The sequence below is a fragment of the Electrona antarctica genome (genome assembly GCF_951216825.1).
Source record: "Electrona antarctica genome assembly, chromosome: 21".
In the NCBI taxonomy this organism is placed as follows: domain Eukaryota; kingdom Metazoa; phylum Chordata; class Actinopteri; order Myctophiformes; family Myctophidae; genus Electrona; species Electrona antarctica.
The window spans coordinates 14,117,203-14,136,904 of NC_136802.1; the positions used below are offsets into that span (position 1 = coordinate 14,117,203).

A 19,702-nucleotide genomic window follows, 5' to 3' on the forward strand; every position below is an offset into this window, starting at 1 on the left:
CCTGACTGACGGACGGACAGGTTTTCATAGTAATCTGCGACCTACGGCCACAATAAACAAACAGCAGTGATTTACGTTCGGACACTGATGTTGTTATAAAGCTGCTGATCACCAATTTCACCCTCATGCTGGAGGACGGAGGAGGCGAGGAGCCACTGAGACAAAAATTTGAGTATAGGCCTGGCCTATTGTATTTCTAGAATTTGGCTAAGAATGTCACCAATCACCTATCTGGAGAATTTGAGTACTGAAAATACTTCTGAACCACAGCATGTCACAGCTGCAAATAAATATAGTTATTACATGAAACAGGTGTTTGTGTTTGCTTGTCTTGTATTGTATATCATAACTGTTAACAAGATTTGTTTAAAAAAAAGAAAAAAGAACATGAAACCGGTGTATAGTCACTAGGCTATGTGGCCTCAAGATGTCTAAATCGAACCAGTTTCAGAGTCCTGAAGTTTGTTCCATTTATGTGCCATAGTAAATCTTTCCTCTTGTTCACTGTTCATACATGGACTCACTGGACTGGTATATCTAATGTGTGCCTGAGTGCCCTGTGAACGTGTTGAATGTCCAGTGACTTTTGGATCTAAAAGCAAGGAAGCTTACCACACAAGGTCTTGTGAATAAATAAAATACAATGTTTCTCTCTAGGAACCGCAAGAGACGGCCAACCGACCCACTTTTTCAGTCATTACAGATTGAAAAGTCTACTAGCAAGAGAAAAACAAGACTTGTTTCTGTAGAGGAAACCAATCTGTCCTTCAAATCAATCGGGATGGGTGGTTCTCCAGAAACAGTCCGTTCTGAATGGAAGCCACACCCTGAATGTGCACAGCAGTAGTTCCCCAACTACAAGAAGCTTCACTGTGACATCTTTGAAACACAGCTATTAACTCTTAACTTCATTTAACAAAACTCTAGTTTTAGCCAATTATGTAATGCCTTGTAGATGTGTGGGGTGTGTTCCATGTTCTTGGAAGTTCATACAGCTATATCTTGCACCAATACCCCTTATCCCTAACCTTAACTTATTTGCCATTTTTTACTATTTTAAAACATTTTAAAATTGTTCAAATAGCTGATCTACAAGCTCACAACATGTCGATGTAGATTGGCTAGTTGAACTATTTTAAAATAGTAAAAGTCACACCCGTGTGAAGTGAGGGGCGCTCTTATCATTATACATCTACAACTGAATTTATGTGATTGGTTAGCCGATTTGCTCGTCTACATGACATTTTCCCTTCATTGTCAATGGTATTTAATGTTTGTGTTGCCAGAAATTTACGTCATATTCGGCGGAATTTGACCTAATTTCTCCTTTCATTTGTCAATGGCAAATATGAGACATGTGTGGACAAAAGCTGTATATAGGATAGGCTAGCGCCCCTTAAAAATGGCAAATAAGTTTATGGCAAGGGGTGGTGCAAGATAGGACCCAGTCTGTCAATCACTCATGGGCTGTCAGGTGTGCTGGACTGGACCTCAGACAGGGAGAACATATAGACAAATTCAGAAACGGGTCTCATGGTCGCAGAAAACGTATTTCCTGTAGTGTAAACTCGCAGGTCTTTTGAGGTCGCAGGTCTTTGTCTACATTGAATGGTAGAGTGACTGTAAAGTTAGTCTTAGTAAAAAGCAGATAAAAGAGTAACGTTTGAGCAAACTAACATCAAAGATGCCCAGAACATCGGGATGAACCCGTGTAGTTTATGGCTGCTCCAACAGTAGTGGCAACATTCAACTTTTGAGAAAAACGGAATGTCAAAAAATACACCGCAGTGGCTGAGACCAGAGCCATAGAGTAATGGTTGAGATGAAGCAGTGAAAGGTCCTGAAAGATACATAAAGTCAGTTTTACCCAATACACAATCTTTCTGTTGTATGTATGAACACAAGGCTGCTGTACTTTATACCTCATACTTTAAATGCTTAGTAAGGTTTACTTCATCTCAGAAATAATGATATTCAAGGAAAACGTGTTAGTATCACTAAGGTTTTTATTTTATTTTAAGTATGGAAGTCCTTGGAGATTTCAATAACCCCAGGCAAGTGTTAATAGAAATGCATATTAAACGCTGTTGAGGAGGAAAACGATAGTACCTGAACTTGGATACTTTGACTTGAAATATATAGGCTACAAGACAAAAACACAATCCCATTTCGGTCAACAGAATCTTGGCATAAATTACATACAAATTTAAATATGTACAGCTTAAAATAGTCATTTGTTCAGTGCATTCTCATCGAGCCCCATTTAACTCAAACAAATTATATGAGTACAATGAGACAAAACAAAGTTAAAAGATTAAAGTTTGTTCATGTGCACAAATTTGCATTCCAATTCCACACCGGTGTGCTAGTTATACTGTAAGGACATTCTGAGAACTTCATCACATATAATGTACTGTGCATTCACACAGTAAAATTAACACAGTTTTAAAACCAACAATGCTGTAATATAGAGGTTTGGTTAGAGTTACAAATACAGTAACAAACATTCAGCAGTTCATAATTAGAGGTTGTACGATATATCAGACTGACTGATAAATCAGGCCAAAGCCTCCAAATATGGCAGATTGCTATTTAAATTTGTAAAGTTTAAAATTGTAATTACCAAGCTATTCAGGCTCCTGGTGGATCATGACCATAAAACATTTGATTGTGTGTCAAAACATATTTGAAAAACAAAACAAAAAAAAGTCTACACAGAATCAAATGTTTTTATGGTCACGATTCACCAGGAGCCTAGCCCTGGATCATGGCTTGGTTTCAGGCTTAAAATAATTTATATAAATAGTTTAGAAAAAATGTATGGGTTTTCTGTGGCAACACAAAAAGGCCACAACTGCTATGCCCTATTATAGATTTGATCTTTTTGACAGATGTGTACAAATATATGTGCATGTATGCATATTTGTCAATACAAAAAAAGGCTCCCAGTTCCCTCCAAAATATTGGAATCGATATTGGCCCTGAAAAACCCATATCAGACGACCTCTACTCAAATGATCAATTCAATGCTATTGGTCCAACACATTACAACATACATTTTTGGTAGAATCTTTGATGTAGCTTCTTCCCTAACGAGTGCTGTAGCATAGCATAGCCGACATAACTCCTTTATTGGAGAGGCAGCAATCTTTGCTCAGCTCATAAGAAATAAACTGCTCTCATCTCGCCACCATACAGTTTAAACGTCAACCCTGAGTTACAAGCTCTAAAAAAGGCATTTCAAAACCATTACTACATCATGGTAAAGTAAATAAAAACCGTAACACACAGTAAAATCATCAGTTAGTTTCTCCATTGGTAACTTGGAGAGTACACTCTCAGAGTTGAATTAACCAAGTTGATGTAGAGAAAAATACTAGCAGATCTACAGTAGTAGAGCCCTGGGAGAGCAACGGATTAGAGTGAAAATCAACCGATAATTCCCAGTAGGTTACTTATCAAGCCGATCTTATCGGTCTACTGCACATGCTGGGAGCCTACTGAAAACGACATGCCTCCTCAAACCCTAACCTAAACATAACCGCAAGCACGTAGCAGCGCAGTCTCAACCTTAGAGCATGTTCGCCAACCTTAATCCGGTCGTTTTTGTCTACTGCCTACTGAGAAACGACAAGCCTCCTCAAACCCTAACCTAAACATAACTGCAAGCACACAGCAGCGCGGTCCCAACCTTAATCGTCGTTTTCGTTTTATCAATGCCAATCGCAGCCAGTAGGCTTCCAGACTACATGCAGTAGGTCGATAAGATTGGCTTGATAAGTAACCTACTGGGAATTATCGGTTGATTCCATTCGAAGCGGGTGCGGAGAGCCCTGTCAACTACGTATGTAGGGTTTAAGTGGTTAACATGGAGGGTCTTACTATGCACACTGGCTGAGGTGTCTTCTTAAGAAGGATGCCTTCCAGTTCAAAAAGCTCCACGTGTTAGTCTATGCTACGCCCATGGCGTACAGAGAAGGCTACAAGTCTATGATACAGAGCGCCCAGGAGAAGAATACCTCCCAGCACCATCCCACATATGAGACTGAAGGCCCACCGTGGCCCCAGGGTGGTGTACACCTGGGAGACAAAGACCGGGCCCAGTGTCCTCGCCCCGCTGCCAGAGGCCGTCAGCCAGCCCATGTATACACCCTGCACATACATAAAACATACGATTGTCAGAATTTGTCACAGTACTGATGTGTAAACACAACTAAACAAAACAGGTGGTTTAAAATTATTATTACTTTCACATATTTTAAAATGTTAAATTACATAAAATTTAAATTAATTTAAATTCAAACCGTTAATAAAAGTGTGTGTGTGTACCAGTAAACCGCTACATTATGAATACCAGCGAGTAAAAAATGGATGATATATGGGTATGAATTCAATCTAAACTTTTAGTAACACATATATTCCATAAAGGTGTTTTAGGATTTATGCTGGTAGTTAGGTTAATGATCGAATAGATCTCTATTAAGTCATGAAAAGGAAGAAAAAAGAAAGAAAATGCTTTAGTCATCTTGAGAAATTACTTCAAATCTCTAATACAACAGCAGAGTAGCCTCAACCTCTTGGTACTGTGACATTCTGTAGGTTCAGCTAATGGAATGTCGTCGTCCCCTTTCAGTTAATCAAAAGGTTTCCTGAGCATACAGTACATAATTCTTCGGCCATACCGGCCTAACACATACAGTTGTACACATTCACAACTGTGAGATAGGGTGCTAGTGCGCTTCGCTGCTTCACTTTTCTTCCACTCTCACTGTACATAGTGTTTTATTTGATTTTTTTCTGTGATGATATTGAATTTTGTTATTGTTCATGTCATGCATGTACTATATTTACATGGTGGCCATTTCACAGAATAATAATATAAAGTATTTACACATTCAACTGTATTCGATTGTTTTTTACCTGAGGTGTGGGTCCAAGGATTTTCGAGTATAGGGTGTAGGACATGACATTACAGGCTGGGTATCCCACCCCAATGAGGATATCAGAGGTAATGTACTGGGCCAGGTGGAGCGCAGGGGTGTACTGACACCACGTCTGTTCTATTGGACAGCCTGTCGGCTCCACAGAGCTGTTAGAGGCCACCGCAAGGTTCAAGGTTTGATTCACCACAGAGTTGTTCTTGAGGTCTGCATTTACAAAAGATAAGCATACAGAGTCAAGGTTGTGTTACTACGCTCAACAAAAGCAAAAGAGGACGGCTGCAACATTCTAAAAGTCAGTGAATGAAGAAAAACCAAGGGATTCCTCAAAAAAAGCTTTGAATGCAAGGCTAGTTAATTATTGGACATGTTTAAATCAAGTTCTAGTTGAGTAGAGTACAGTTCATAATGGTGCTTTTGCAGTCAACCAAATATTATTCTGCAAGCTGTAACTTTATTCCATAAAACTGTTGTAACTCTGAACAGTCATTTGTTCAAATAAACACTTGAAACTAACTTTATTCCAGGAAGGGTCAAGATACATTTTCCACACTTGGAAGTATGCATAATAAAAAAGGCAGAACTGCTCTCAAAACCAAGTGACTTTCCAATGGTGGCCGTGTATGTCAGTTGGTAGAGTGCTCGCCTTTGAGTTGCAAGGTTCTGTGTTCAATCCCTGGCATCGCCATCTCAATGTAAACACAGCTTGGGAGACTAAGACATAATAAGTACTGGGACAGTAGTACAGTAGGTGATGTGTTGGTAGGTGTGGCGCTCCACCTCAGCAATCCACCTCCCTAGTGTAGCGCCTTGTGAAGGGGATAGATGTCCTCACTTATAACGACAATAAGTCAGATTCTTAGTACGTAACTCAGCTTTACCACATAAGAACATGGATCAAATACCTGCCCACTGGATTGACCCTGATGAAGGCCCATGCTGGCCGAAACGCATTGGTCGTTTTTTAACCCTTGTTGTTTTTTAATCATGATTCATGAAATAAAGGGTTTTCAACTGCACATAGCTGCCTTGGACCCTCTTTAAAGTTCGCCACCTTCTTACCTCCTTCCACATTGATTTTGACTCATTCAAGGTATAGAACTTTTAAAGAACTGTGCTGTATTATTCTCCAAAGAGCACCTTCTTCTTTTCTTTTTTTACCTGCCCACTGGATGTTAGGATAGTGGTTTCCCCATGGAAGTAGAATGAAGAAGCCACATAATACGATGACCAGGCCTCCTAACAACACAGGACGGTCTCCAATTCTGCAGGGAAGCAAATAATGCCCTTGATAATCCAACTCTCGGAAAGATGACCACATGTCACAATATCATTAACTTCTTTGCTCACATCTGGTGGAATAAAAAGTAAAAAAATACCTTAGAGATGCTACCTTTACAGCTAGAAACACCAGGATAGATTCAAATCCAATGCAGGAGATTATGATGCCATTGTACAACACAGCCTGTTTCCTTGTCCAGGCAAACATGTCCATGGACAGTGGAGTGGCGATTCTGGGGAAATATGAAAAACGTTTTAATTTTACAATTAGACTAGTGGGGTAAAATACACACTTGGGCCTATTCTCAAGTGTGATTGCACAACCTGATTTGAAATACATACGTTTCAAAAACCGCAAAGATGAACATGATGATGAAGAAAAGCATATTTGAAGTTAGGACCGCTATCTGGTCAATGCCTCCTATGGTTTCTTGGCTAACATTAACTGTATCTGTAGGATAGGTGGATAGAGGAGAATGTAGTAATTATGAAGCAATGCACAACAGTTGAAATTACAGTATGGGATAATTCATTAAAAAGAAAAAGGTAATCAAACTGAAACTAAATAAGTGTAGAAATGGCCAGGACGTGCCTTCAGACATGTAGTTGATAGCTCGGAAGTGTCTGCCATGGTCGTCCACTCGGTGCTCTCTGTTGAGGTCAGAAAGCATGATATTTGACTTCCAAAATAATAATAATAAAACGAACTAAATGGATATTCACTGACTTTTGCAGGCCCTAACATTGAGTTCTGGGTAGAGTCCTACCTCAGCACTGTTAGAACCAACAGGATATTGATGATACCAAGGGCAGCAGCCAGCAGTGCTGGGGCAGTGTACATGTTGAGCTGCAGGTCAATTATCTTCACGGTGACACCCGTCTCTCCCATGAATGACAGGCCTGCCTGCATAGCTGACATCATAAAACATACACAGTACATCAGCAACATACCTTTTGCCATTTGAACACGTTATTTGGCTGTGTGAGCCTGGTAAAAAGAGCTCCAAGAGCAGACTGAATAAGAACAAGACAACCAAGAATAAACTATAGTCACTGATCTGTAACAAACTATGGTTTGATGGTATAATTTGCCACCGCAACACCATCTTGATACTCCCCACTTAACGATAATGGTTATTTAGTTTTTTATTAAAACAAGCTCTATCTATATACACAGTACTTAAACATAATTCTAATAATCAGTTAGGTAAACCAAATAGCCGTTAGCTTGCTAGCTAACCTGACTAATACGTTAGATGGCAATACATACTGTTATTAACAGATAGATAACCATCCTAAACATCATAGTGATCGTAAATATACATTTAATCACACCTTCTTCTAACATTGCCATCACTGTATTGTCACAGCCCCTTTGACCTGACCCGTCTGTGCCTGCGTGTGTGTGTGTTTGTGCATTCCCCTGTATGTCTTCTCACAGGTCCTGCTGTCTGGCCAAGTCCTAGCTGATCATTCCAACTCTCTCTCTTTCACTGATGGCAGCAGTATTGGTCCTCTCAACAACACACTACATTTACCACAAATCCATACATTGCTTACACAACTGATTCCACTGATTAACACACTCTCACATGCCATTCTTCGTTATAGGTTTGAATTAATTTATGTTATAAATTATAAATATATCATTTGAAACACTTTTAAACCAGCCAGTCTTTCTTCTTTTTGTATGGCCTACGAGCCAAGTCGTAACATTATACCGTTTTACAAAATCCTTTTGTCATATCCTGCAAATGCAGTTTCAGTGTGTTTTGGGAATAGCAATATGGCTGCAAGTATTTATTATCAGTGAATACAGTCTTCCATACCTGGCCCAAGAATGAAACCAAGGGCTTGACAGGCACTCATGTTTGCCATGGCACTGGTCCTCTCCTTCAATGACGTTGCTCCAGCAACATAGGACCTCACTACAGCCACATTGCCTGTAAAGACCAACACCAGCAGCCATGTTAGGGCAACCATATCAATGGCTGACTATAATTTTGTTCTATTATGAAACCAAAAGGAGGGAGTGCCAGGTACAAAGTGACAGTTTTCTGAAATACCTATGTTTCTATATCAGTGGTGATGTCAAGGACCCCAAAAATTATATGTAGGCTAATAGGCCGCCGACCCCAATCTGAAAATATGTAGTCCAGGAACCCCCCCAGAAGCAGAGATTTGAGTTAAAAAAATTCACTCTGTAACAATATATATTCAAAGATTTGAGGCACATTTTCACGATTTTTCAAAAATACCAGATCTACAAGCTCGTAGCGCGGCACTCGGTGCCGCGCTATGAGCGTGTAGATCTGCCATTTTTCCTTAAAACAGCAGCGTTTGTCTGCATATCCCCTGTGTAATACCTGCTCCAAAGCCCACCAGCGCCCTGGCCATGAGCATGTGAAACTTGTTGTCCGTGGTAGGCAGGTAGACGTAGCAGTAGTACATGTTGGCTGCTACATTGATGAAGATGGAGCAGGCCAGCGGCTCCCTACGTGGTCTGTGATTGGACCATAGGCCAAAAAGAGGCGACGCCAACATTTGGCCCAGACTATATGCTGCTACCACCCAGCCAAGGAAACTGGGATTTGCACTATCATCGATCTACAAAAGAAAACATTATTATTAGGCATGGAGTACAGTACAATTATTTCGAACACACACCCCCACACACACACCCCCACACACACACCCCCCCTCAGTATACTTAAGAACATTTATAACAGTTAAAAAAATTACAGTTCCACCAAAATCACTAGGCTGAATTAGCACAGGCAGAGGCCAGAAATAGAAGTCTCTCCTCTATCGTCTATAAAGCAATCAGTTGAACATACTCCATTAGTCCCGCCATGTAAGAACCATTAGCTCAGATATTACGCCTTTATCTACTGTCACAACAGCTCATCCTTGTACTACATGAACAACCAATATGTCTAACGACCATTTTAAACCAACAATCTCTCTGCATTTTCATATTCACTTGATCAGTTGATTCAAGTCCTGAACCGTAGGTCATAGTCACATTTTGTTCTGTTTTGGATTCCCTGGATCATGATAGCCGCAATTTGCAACTCTAGATTTTTTTATAATGGGATGAATCTAGAGTTGCAATACCCTCCATTGACTCCCCACTCATCATTTTGCGTTTGCGATCTGCTTGTCTTAAACGACGTTAAACTCACCAACATTGCAGCTGTAGTCCAAGCTTGAATTATTCTCTTTCAATCTGCCGAGCTTGTTTTTCATAAAAATCCCCCGTAGACATGTTATGAGCTACTTTCTGTCAAGAAATTCTGTGCAAGTGATTCTTTTTCTAAGTGCTGGAGTTTGGAAGCGCTCGTCATAAGTCACTGAACGTCCCTGCATGCATCTGTTTCGCATTTGCACATAATGCAGGAGGCAGCAGCGCGACCCCTTAATACAAACGAGGCGGAGCGCTTCCAAACTCCAACATTTCTTCTTCTTGACAGAAAGTAGCTCATAACATGTCTACGGGGGATTTTTATGAAAAACAAGCTCGGCAGATTGAAAGAGAACAATTCAAGCTTGGACTACAGCTGCAATGTTGGTGAGTTTAACGTCGTTTAAGACAAGCAGATCGCAAACGAAAAATGATGAGTGGGGAGTCAATGGAGGGTATTGCAACTCTAGATTCATCCCATTATAAAAAAATCTAGAGTTGCAAATTGCGGCTAGGATCATGATAGAGATGTAACTCCCCATATAGGCAGGCAGCGGTAATTCATAGATTTTCCACCATTTTGTGTTTTCTTCAAAACACGCTTTTTACCAATACTCCGGAGTCATGACATTTTCAAACTTTAAGTTTATGGGGTAGAGGTAGATTAAACTGTCTTCATGTTCAATCTTAGCAGTTCCATGTGCATAAGTGTTATCAGTGCACCACTGTAGGCATTGGAAATGTTTTGAGGGCTTACCTTTTGCAAAAACGGCCACAGTGATGTGATGACAATAGTGAAACCTAATGGGATATAAATAAAAACGTATTAAGATGAGAATCATGTAGTACTACAACATGCCCATGAAGGCACACAATGCAATACATCATCTTTAACTTTTGTCTTTCAATGGGCTGGCACTGCCATCCGTCTCTAATATACTGTACTTGTGTGTGTGTGTGTGTGTGTGTGTGACAACAAGAATGGCATCCTCACCAACGCTGCTGAGGAACATGGTAAAATACATGACTCTGATAGACCTCCATCTACTTTTGTATTCGTCATCCTGGGACCCATCATCACTGGGTACAAGGGATCAGACAGAGAAGCAAGACTTGTGCATTTATTGATTCCCCAGGCAACAATAAGTAGCTAATAAACTAACATGATTCTAGCAGGAAGCATATGGTTGCCTTGTAGCCCCCCACACACACACACACACACACACACACACACACACACACACACACACACACACACACACACACACACACACACACACACACACACACACACACACACACACACACACACACACACACACACACACACACACACACACACACACACACACGATGTGTGTACAATCAAGTGAATCAACAATCAATGTGTATAAAGTGTGCATTCACCTGCTTGAATCATCTTTGAGCAGTGGCGTGCTCTCCTCAGAGTCGACCAGTTGAGACATTGCACCCGACATTGTTGTTGAAGGCATCGAGCCAAACCAATGTCAAAGGTTTGCTGCGATCCCGAGATAGAATAATAGAGAACCAGGTACAATAAGTCGGAATGAGTCTAGATCACCATGTTGTTGTTGAGAGAGACTGACTTTCCTCTGCAAAGACCTCACACACAGTAAGCAACCCTATATCCTAATCCTACACCACCACACTGCTGGAGCACAGAACACGAAACTGCAGAGATGCAAGTCTGCGACGCAAAAATGCTTCAGATGATAAACTTGACAAGACAAGACCACTCACTCACTCACTCACGTGAGGGAATAATATAGGCTACACTATTTATAAACACTTCCTGCTCTCTTGCTCGGTTTATTTGATTTAGATTAGGCTCGCTCTTAGAGCGCCCCCCTGTGTACGAAATCGAGCAGACATCCACTCACTAACAAATAAAAGTGTAAAAGAATAACATACATTAATTCACTCTGTTTACGATATAATAAATATACCGTGCAAGTTTATACACGTAGGCCTACGTGTCCGATTTGTCCGAATGTTGTAATGTGTGCATCATCATTACACTGTCTGTCCCTCCCGGTCCGTCTGTGTGGCCACAAATATGCCACCGCAATATTTAGTGACTGATTCTGAAACTGAAAGTATACATTTTATGAGGGGAAGCCTGGAAAACCGGCAGGATTCGGGAAGGTAATTCATTCAGGGATACTGAAGCCAAGGGATATCAATACATCGTGCTTTTGGCATTCGTGAATTACGATAACGGAGACTCCAAATAAGCATCTAGTCAGAGTGCGAATAGAGGACACTGCAACACGTATAACGTGACCATCACATTTGGAAATCACTGCGAAACAAAAGGTATAGTAGACCGCCTTCCCTTTCGTCAACCAGGTGGACTAGACCAGAACCTGGCTCTGGACTCATGATGAAGTCAGACTCCTGGTGTAGGCTACTGTAGGCCTACTATCCTACAAGTGAAGTGAAAGTTCAGTCATCTTTAATTATTTATTTTTGAGTAGCCTCAAATTTGGTTATTCAAAACTTACATTATGTTTTTGATGTAGGTCAAGTCCGGATATCATCGCATTCTAATATAGCCCGGCCCCTATTCCCGAAACCACCAAGGATCAATGGCTGCATAATGTGTGTTAATGTAGAACCGAATACCCTGCTACAAATTTTACGGATATATTCTAATATTTTGCTGCATCCAATGTCATTTTCATTTGCACGCGGCCGCCCGCAAAGCCAAATATTGTTGTTTATTGGGAAATAGCGCACTGAGCGCACTGTGCAATTCAAAACTAATACGCGAGTGCGCTCCGGTGAGGTATTTCCGAACGCGCCCATATCTCATCCTCTCTGGTATTCCCCCCTCTTTCTATCTCTCTCTCTCTCTCTCTCTCTCACTCTCTCGCCCCCTGTGTGTGTGCGTGTGTGTGTGTGTGTGTGTGTGTGTGTGTGTGTGTGCGCGTGTGTGCGTGTGCGCGTGTGCGTGCGCCAGACAGTGGAATGCTAGGTTCCACAGAATCTGCAAAAGTAATGAACAACCTTCATAGAGGTGTACAATTTAAAATGTGTTGTGCATGGTTATTATCATTAGGTTACTAATTCCTATGTTTCTATGCAGATGGTGAAGCTGTATCTTGTTGCTGTTCTCTGTGCGTGCTCTATTGCAGCTTCTGGTAAGGGCGCTTCGATCCTGTGAAGCTGAAGGCGTGGCAAAAAATCGTGAAAATGTTTAAACATTTATGAAAAAGTTTGACTCTTGTCTTGAGAACCACTGAGCTAACCACCTTTATATATAATAGCCTACAGTATGAAGTCAAAATATATGACAATTGGTGTTTTCCATGTGAATTTCAGAAACCTTCACAGTTGAGGTCCCCGGAGCCCCAGTCATAACGCCTCTCGGGCACACAGCCCATTTACCATGCTGGCTCACCCCAGCAAAGGACGCAGAGGGCCTGGAGGTACGCTGGTATCGTGGTGACCAGTTCGACTCCCCTATGTTGTTTTACAGGGAGAGAAAACTTGTGCCAGGGTCCCAGAAGGGTCGTGCCTCATTTGGCTTGCGAGACGCTAAGTCAGACGGGCTGAGGGCAGGTGATGTGTCCCTGAAACTGGTAAATGCCACGCTGGAGGATGCAGGGGTGTACACCTGTTATGTGAGAAGTGATCAGGGCTATGCCGAAGCCAATGTCAATCTCAATGTGACAGGTAAGTCGATTTAAAGATAGTAGGTCAACACCAGCATTATTAAACAGGTTAGTATAAATCACCTTTGGACATCTCTCCCCCATATTGAATACAAGTTTCCATTCATCAAGATTCAAGACTTTATTGTCAATGTCAAATTTATATCATATGGTCAATTTCCATACAACAACAAATGTGTAGACATACGTTCATACATATATTCACACATGCTAAATTTAATTGTCATTTCAACAACGTATTGTATAGTAATAATCCTTTCTTGCTCTATGATTGTTCCTTGTTTGTAGCAATGGGCACCTCTCTTCTCCTTATGAACCTGCAAATGCACCCAGGTGAATTGGAGAATGTGTTTTTTGAGGCTGCTGAGTACACCTGTGTACTGTGCAAGTATGCGTGAAATATGTTGTAATTTGCAATAAACAGTAGTTTTGTTCTATTCAGGGACTGGAGGTTCAACCACTGGATGGAAGGTAGCGTTTATCCTGACCCTCTTGGCTTTTCTAGTCAGTATGGCCATACTAGCTGTGAAGCACTTCAACTCCAATAGAGGTAAGACCGTTGATTGATTTGGATTGAAATATGCACCATGGCATGATAATACCATTGATCAACTTCTATGTTTGCATGTTGGGGTTTAGAGAAGAGAAGATCCTATGATCTTGAAAACGGTAGGGATATTTTATTTTTTATTAAAAATAATGATATATACTGTATTGTATCTGGGAAATGTGTCTGCAAAGCGTTTAAGAGCGCTGCATAGATTTAAATTTGAGTTGTTTTCTCTCTTACAGGTACGGCTCAAGAACATGAGCAACTCGAGTGGCAAAGTGAGTGGCAATCAGATAGGACTTTCTGTTTAGTTGTATGGGCTGTCAAGGCCAAAAAGTAGTTTTTTGACACTCAGTAGGCATTCCCGCATAACTTCAGAGTATGATGATGATGTCACACGCATACCCTCTATTTCAGGAACTAACAATGGTAGAGAGAGATACACAGTCTATCATTCTAATAATTCTTATGATATTATGTGTATTATCAGCCATTTGATTTATACAACAACAAACTAGTTATAACTTATAGCAGTAGGCTACTTAGCTTGTTGTATGACTTTTCAGAAAGGCTACAGCTGCTGGAAAATTGTTAGAATTAAGAACAACATGGTATGATGTCAACATAGCAACAGTATGCCGACTGCATGCTGTTGCTATGTTGATCATGCCATGTTGTTCTTAATTAGATAATGATACATACATTATCTGTCTGCACTCTGCAAAGCTCTTTAGAGTTCAGTGTAGATTTTACTTTTGTTTTCTCTCTTACAGACACTCCATACCTGAACATACAACACGCAGCTCTAGATATTTTTTATTAAAAAGAATGATATATACTGTGCAAACAAGAAGGCACTGGAGCAGCTCAGACGATTTAGGTGTTTAGATGTGTAAGTTACATCTTCGTCAGGTCATGACCTGACGAAGATGTAACTTACACATCGAAACGTTGTCACTTTTTATTTGCGCCCTGTTATAATAAACCGAGGGCCTAAATCGTCTGAGCTGCTCCAGTGCCTCCTTGTTCGCATGTTATCTGTCCTGCTTCTGGGATGCACCAGACTGGCCTGCTATAGGCACGGTTGGAACTCCCTTCTATAATGATATATATACTGTATTGTATAGCTTTTAAGAGCGCTGCATAGATTTAAATTTGAGTTGTTTTCTCGCTCAAGAACATACAGCTCTTAAAGGGATAGTTCAGATTTTTTTAACTTACGTTGTATGAAATACTTGCCATTAATATAGTGGTTGCAACTGTATTAATTGATTGCCCGAGTCCCATGGTGGGAGTTCTGCTCTGGTTTTGGTCAATATTAAGTAGTTCCGGTCATTTTGTGGGGGGCACTGGGGCCACGCAGTAAAAGTAAATGAATCCACAAAACGAACGTAATTTGTATTGTTGACCTATTTCTAAAATATTAGCGCGACTTTCGTTCAACTTTGACCCCTCTATCACATGGAAATATTTTTTGGGCGTAGTGATATGGACACAAAAAACATAGTTCTGTGTGATATAGGGGTAAAAAAAGAACGGAAGTTGCACTAATATTTTAGAAATAGGTCAACAATACAAATGACGTTAGTTTTGTGGATTAATTTACTTTTACTGCGTGGCCCCCAGTGCCCCCCACAAAATGACCGGAACTACTACTTGATATTTCACCAAAACCAGAGCAGAACTCCCACCACAGGACTCGGGCAATCAATTAATACAGTTCCAACCACTATATTAATGGCAAGTATTTCATACAATTTAAGTTAAAAAAATCTGAACTATCCCTTTAAGAGTGTATGAATATGTAAGTAGTTATGTGAGTAATATCAAGTTAGCCTACATTCTTTAACAGTATAGTGTGCGTAATACTGTGTATGTGTCTAATAGAGGGTAACTGTGCGCATGCATAAAGTGAGTGCCAAATCGAGTGGAAAAGTGAGTGCCAGAGTGAGTTTAATGCAATCAGATAGGACTTTTCTGTTTAGTTGTATGGACTGTCAAGGCCAAAACGGCGTTTTTTGACGTGTTACTTTTGTTTTCTCTCTTACAGACACTCCATACCTGAACATACAACATGCAGCTCTAGATAAGGTCACCACACATCAAGGTAATTTGTTCAGTAATTGCTGGCATATCAATACTATTAAAGCTACACCCCAGGTCTTAGTTTAGTGAATACAACATTATTTTAACCAATCTGTATGGTAGAGTATGTTAGTAGCACAATTGCAAAGGTTGCGGAGGTGGTCTACCTACTCTTCCATTGAGAAAGTTAGAGCCTTTTGTCTAGCGGACACAACGGTTGACAATGTCAATAATTTGAAGCAGATGGTGCACCAGATAATTTGTCAGTAGATGCGCCGCCATCTTTACTCTAGTCTAGTTCATACATCATCACATAATTGCAATTACCTCTCTTCACTGAGAGAGGGAGATAAAATCTACAAAACATAAAATCTACAGATGGCACCTTTAATTATTGCACTAGTTTTGGACGAGGTTTATTCTTTTCACCCTAACGTTCCTGTCTCTTTTCAACAGTGAATGTCACACTTGTCAAGACAGTCAATAAATATCTCAAAATGAGAGATGGAGTGATTGTGAGAGAGAATGCAGATCTCCTAAAGGATCTCCTTCCCGATGAGGAGGTTACTCTGCTGACATCTATACATGGAACACCTGGCTTCTCTTCTGGTCAGCAGGGCTACTGGGAGGTTTGTTTGGGTAATGAAAAGACAGGTATCAAGAAATCCTGGTGGATAGGTGTGGCAAATGTCAGCGTGGCACATGTCAAACCAATGCCAGACAATGACCCACTCCAGAGCGTTCCCTCTGTCTCTGATGGCTTCCTGTTCTTATCCTCAAAGGGAGATGAAATCTCGGTTAACACACAACCTGCAACAGTCGTACTTCCTGTCACATCTAGGCCAGAGATACTTGAGCCAAATTCCAATACCCAAAATCTCGGCCACTCGCTCACTCCCACTCGATCACTCGGGGTCATTCCAGCTTGACCCGGAAATGGTTAACGTTCCGATTGTTAAAGTGCTCCATCGAGGAGGAGAGTGGAGTCGAGTGGGCTCTCCTCACATTTTCGCTGAATTAATAGAGCTTCAGAATGATACAGTAGCCTATAGCCTATGTGAAAGTGAAAGGACCACAACAAGCCACTGGCTTTTATTGCATTGTGTGATATAAGCATAATAAAAGTAGGCTATATTGTGCGCACCTCAAAAGCTATAGTTAATTTATCTCTGTGCATGCCTGAATGCACAGACTGCTATGAATGACGGTGACAAAAATGTATTTATTTATATGTGGACTGAACTGAATATGTAAGTCAGAGAGACTACCTATAATTCCTGTTATAGTGTCCGTTATTTGCAAAGACCGTCGGAGGAGGGACTGTTCGAGGAGGGGGGTTATTTATACGAGCAAAAAGGAACGCGGGCTGCGGGCAGGTCAGGAATTCCCTTCACATGTTGTGATCGCGGAATGTGCCGTCGCTTTGAAATGACAGCGGAGTACATTCCGATTCTAGAGGCAAATCCACTCCACCACTCTGTCCTCGCATCGAATCCTCTCCTCCTCCACTCCTCCTCGCTGGGGGCGGAGCCGAGGAGCGAGTGGAGGACGCGAGGAGAGTGAGCGAGTGTGAAAGTTGCGGTATTGGAATTTGGCTTTGGTGTATACTTGAACTACGACATGGGAGAGCTTTCCTTTTATGTCAAATCCCAAACACATCGTCACACTAGTAACTAATTTCACAGAAGTTGTTCCTTTTTTCAATCCTGGGAGAGGTGACCAAGCCACACTGAGAATTGTACATCAAAATAAGACTGAAGGAACAGGATCAGAGGCTGAACCTATCTGGGATTACATTTACTAAAAGCTATGAACCTGACATCTGTTGATAGTTGTGTTTCCTTGGTCAAAGGGGGACCCGTCAAGGCAGTCATACAAGGTTGGGAACCACGGTCAGCGATTCCTAGTCTGAATATTGTCAGCAAGGGCTTAATTAGTTCATTGTTTTGTCTACATGCTGTAGCCTGTAAGCCAGCTCTTAACTAGTATTTCTTATGGTTTTGTTTTTAACATATATCATGTACTGTAAGTGAACAATTGTGAATAACAAAAACCCAAATTGTGAGTGGACTTTGCATTTGTCATCAGCTATAATAAACTGCGATCAATAATCTTGAGATGTTCTGCATTTATTCATGATTTCTATTTTCTTTGTCATTCTGTGTTCACAATGTAAAACTTCACTTTACAACCTGTTTAAGAAAACACGGCAAAATGTCATACACTTTAATAAGTACAGGTAGTATTTACAGTATATACACTATAGCACAAGACCGACTCTGTAACAACTACTGTACTATGTTTCATTGATTAGTAAGTATTTACACTGAATAATAAGACCATATGTTGATTCTGAAGTAAAAGAATACAAAAAATACATGATAAACAAATTCAAGTATGCGTGCTTTAATACATACAAGTTTAACTACGATTGTGGTACAGAGGTATGCAGGAACCACGTCACAGGTGCATCATGGTCCAATACTTTGAAGAATACACTTGATCGATAGCATGCCTAGTTCCACATACTGCATCCATGAATACAAAAAAGTAACTTGTAGGGGGAAAAAAAATGTATGTTTGTACAATTCGGTAATGAGTTGCCATCTTCCATTTCGTTCGCTCACCTCCGTCCGTCTAGGAGGCGCTCTCCCTTCTCCCCTGCTTCTTCAGCAGTTGGATGCGGTTGTGGACGTAGAACTTGATAGACCGCCAGTCACGATGGTTGCTGACCAGCAGGGGGCAGAGTTCCAGGCATCGCTCGCAGTCGGCCTTGGCGGGGACTCGCAGCTCCACAAGGTTCCTCTTCAGGTGGGTTTCCACAGCAACGCGCTCTGCCTCCGACCAGGGGCGCTTCAGCACACCGCGCTTCCCTGGAGGACAAGGAGAGGGGTGCTGGAACGTTAGACGAAACACTACAACGGTCGGATGTACAAGTACAACTAGTATGTCTGCTGGTTTTCTGGTATGTATGGTGTACATTTAATTTCTTTGTATTCACCTAGTACAGAAAGTCATTGTGGGTGCATATTCACATGACAGACATTTTTGTGAATATGGCCGACACTTGAGAGCCTGCGTGGGAGATGTAGAATACTGTATTGTATGTGCTCTGCAGTTCTCGCCCTGATGAAGACCTTAACTTGGCCTTACATTTGTGTTCGGATCTCCTCTTCCTTTTTAACTGTATGTGCTCTATTGAAATACTAGGAAGCTGAATTTATACAGCACATTTCATACAAATGAAAGTCAATGTGCTTCACAAAACAATAAAATATAATGTATGCATATAGGGTACAAACCAAAAAAGTGTAAATAGTGACTTACTGAAAACCTGCAGCCCCGATACATGACCATGGTTTAGGAAAATTGCATGCATGTTAAGATGCTTTGAATTGAGAGCTGACTCGAGCACTGCTACTTACGTTTGTAAGTAAGTAGGTCGGGATGTTTATTGGCAATATCAGCCGAGAACACGCAAGTCTATCCCTGTTACAATGCGCTAAACCCATGGAAGATGGATTGCTAAGGTGGTGCGCCACACCCAACAGCTCCCAGTACTTCCCAATCAGTGCTACTCATACACAGAGTTGGTGGTGCCTGTGGTCCAAAGTTGAGAGCTCTACCGCAGGGGTTCTCAAACGTTTTTAATGCGACGACCCCATCTTAAGGTGGAACATTTTGTTCTGTTTTGGATTCCCTGGATCATGATAGAGATGTAACTCCCCATATAGGCAGGCAGCGGTAATTCATAGATTTTCCACCATTTTGTGTTTTCTTCAAAACACGCTTTTTACCAATACTCCGGAGTCATGACATTTTCAAACTTTAAGTTTATGGGGTAGATGATTAAACTGATGATTAAAGTCTTCATGTTCAATCTTAGCAGTTCCATGTGCATAAGTGTTATCAGTGCACCACTGTAGGCATTGGAAATGTTTTGAGGGCTTACCTTTTGCAAAAA

At 41.0% G+C, this 19,702-nt stretch overlaps 2 protein-coding genes across 2 annotated transcripts; one reads left to right on the plus strand and one right to left on the minus strand.

Moving 5' to 3' along the window:
• Positions 1–1,988: 1,988 nt before the first annotated feature.
• Positions 1,989–11,151, minus strand: mfsd8 (major facilitator superfamily domain containing 8). Its single transcript, XM_079490432.1, has 12 exons — positions 10,813–11,151; positions 10,400–10,485; positions 10,163–10,206; positions 8,588–8,828; positions 8,051–8,164; positions 6,989–7,133; positions 6,814–6,872; positions 6,564–6,672; positions 6,320–6,454; positions 6,102–6,205; positions 4,921–5,147; positions 1,989–4,152 (listed from the first exon to the last, which is right to left on the minus strand). Exons 1-12 carry the CDS (start codon positions 10,896–10,898, stop codon positions 3,946–3,948), a joined length of 1,557 nt encoding a protein of 518 aa, XP_079346558.1. The 5' UTR covers positions 10,899–11,151; the 3' UTR covers positions 1,989–3,945.
• Positions 11,152–12,514: 1,363 nt separating this feature from the next.
• LOC306913845 (uncharacterized protein) lies at positions 12,515–17,650 on the plus strand (the record flags this gene model as incomplete). The annotated part of the gene is made up of 6 exons (XM_079490655.1): positions 12,515–12,569; positions 12,751–13,104; positions 13,896–13,931; positions 15,704–15,760; positions 16,195–16,535; positions 17,591–17,650. The coding sequence occupies 6 exons, from the start codon at positions 12,515–12,517 to the stop codon at positions 17,648–17,650; spliced, it is 903 nt and encodes a 300-aa protein (XP_079346781.1).
• Between the last annotated feature and the right edge of the window lie 2,052 nt (positions 17,651–19,702).

Coding starts and splice junctions, on each gene's coding strand:
- mfsd8 (XM_079490432.1), bottom strand. CDS start 10,898: ATGCCTTCAACAACAATGTCGGGTGCAATGTCTCAACTGGTCGACTCT. Junction 6,455..6,563: donor ATCTTTGCGGTTTTTGAAAC/GTATGTATTTCA, acceptor ATATTTCCCCAG/AATCGCCACTCCACTGTCCA. Junction 5,148..6,101: donor TCCTAACATCCAGTGGGCAG/GTAAAAAAAGAA, acceptor TTGTAAATGCAG/ACCTCAAGAACAACTCTGTG.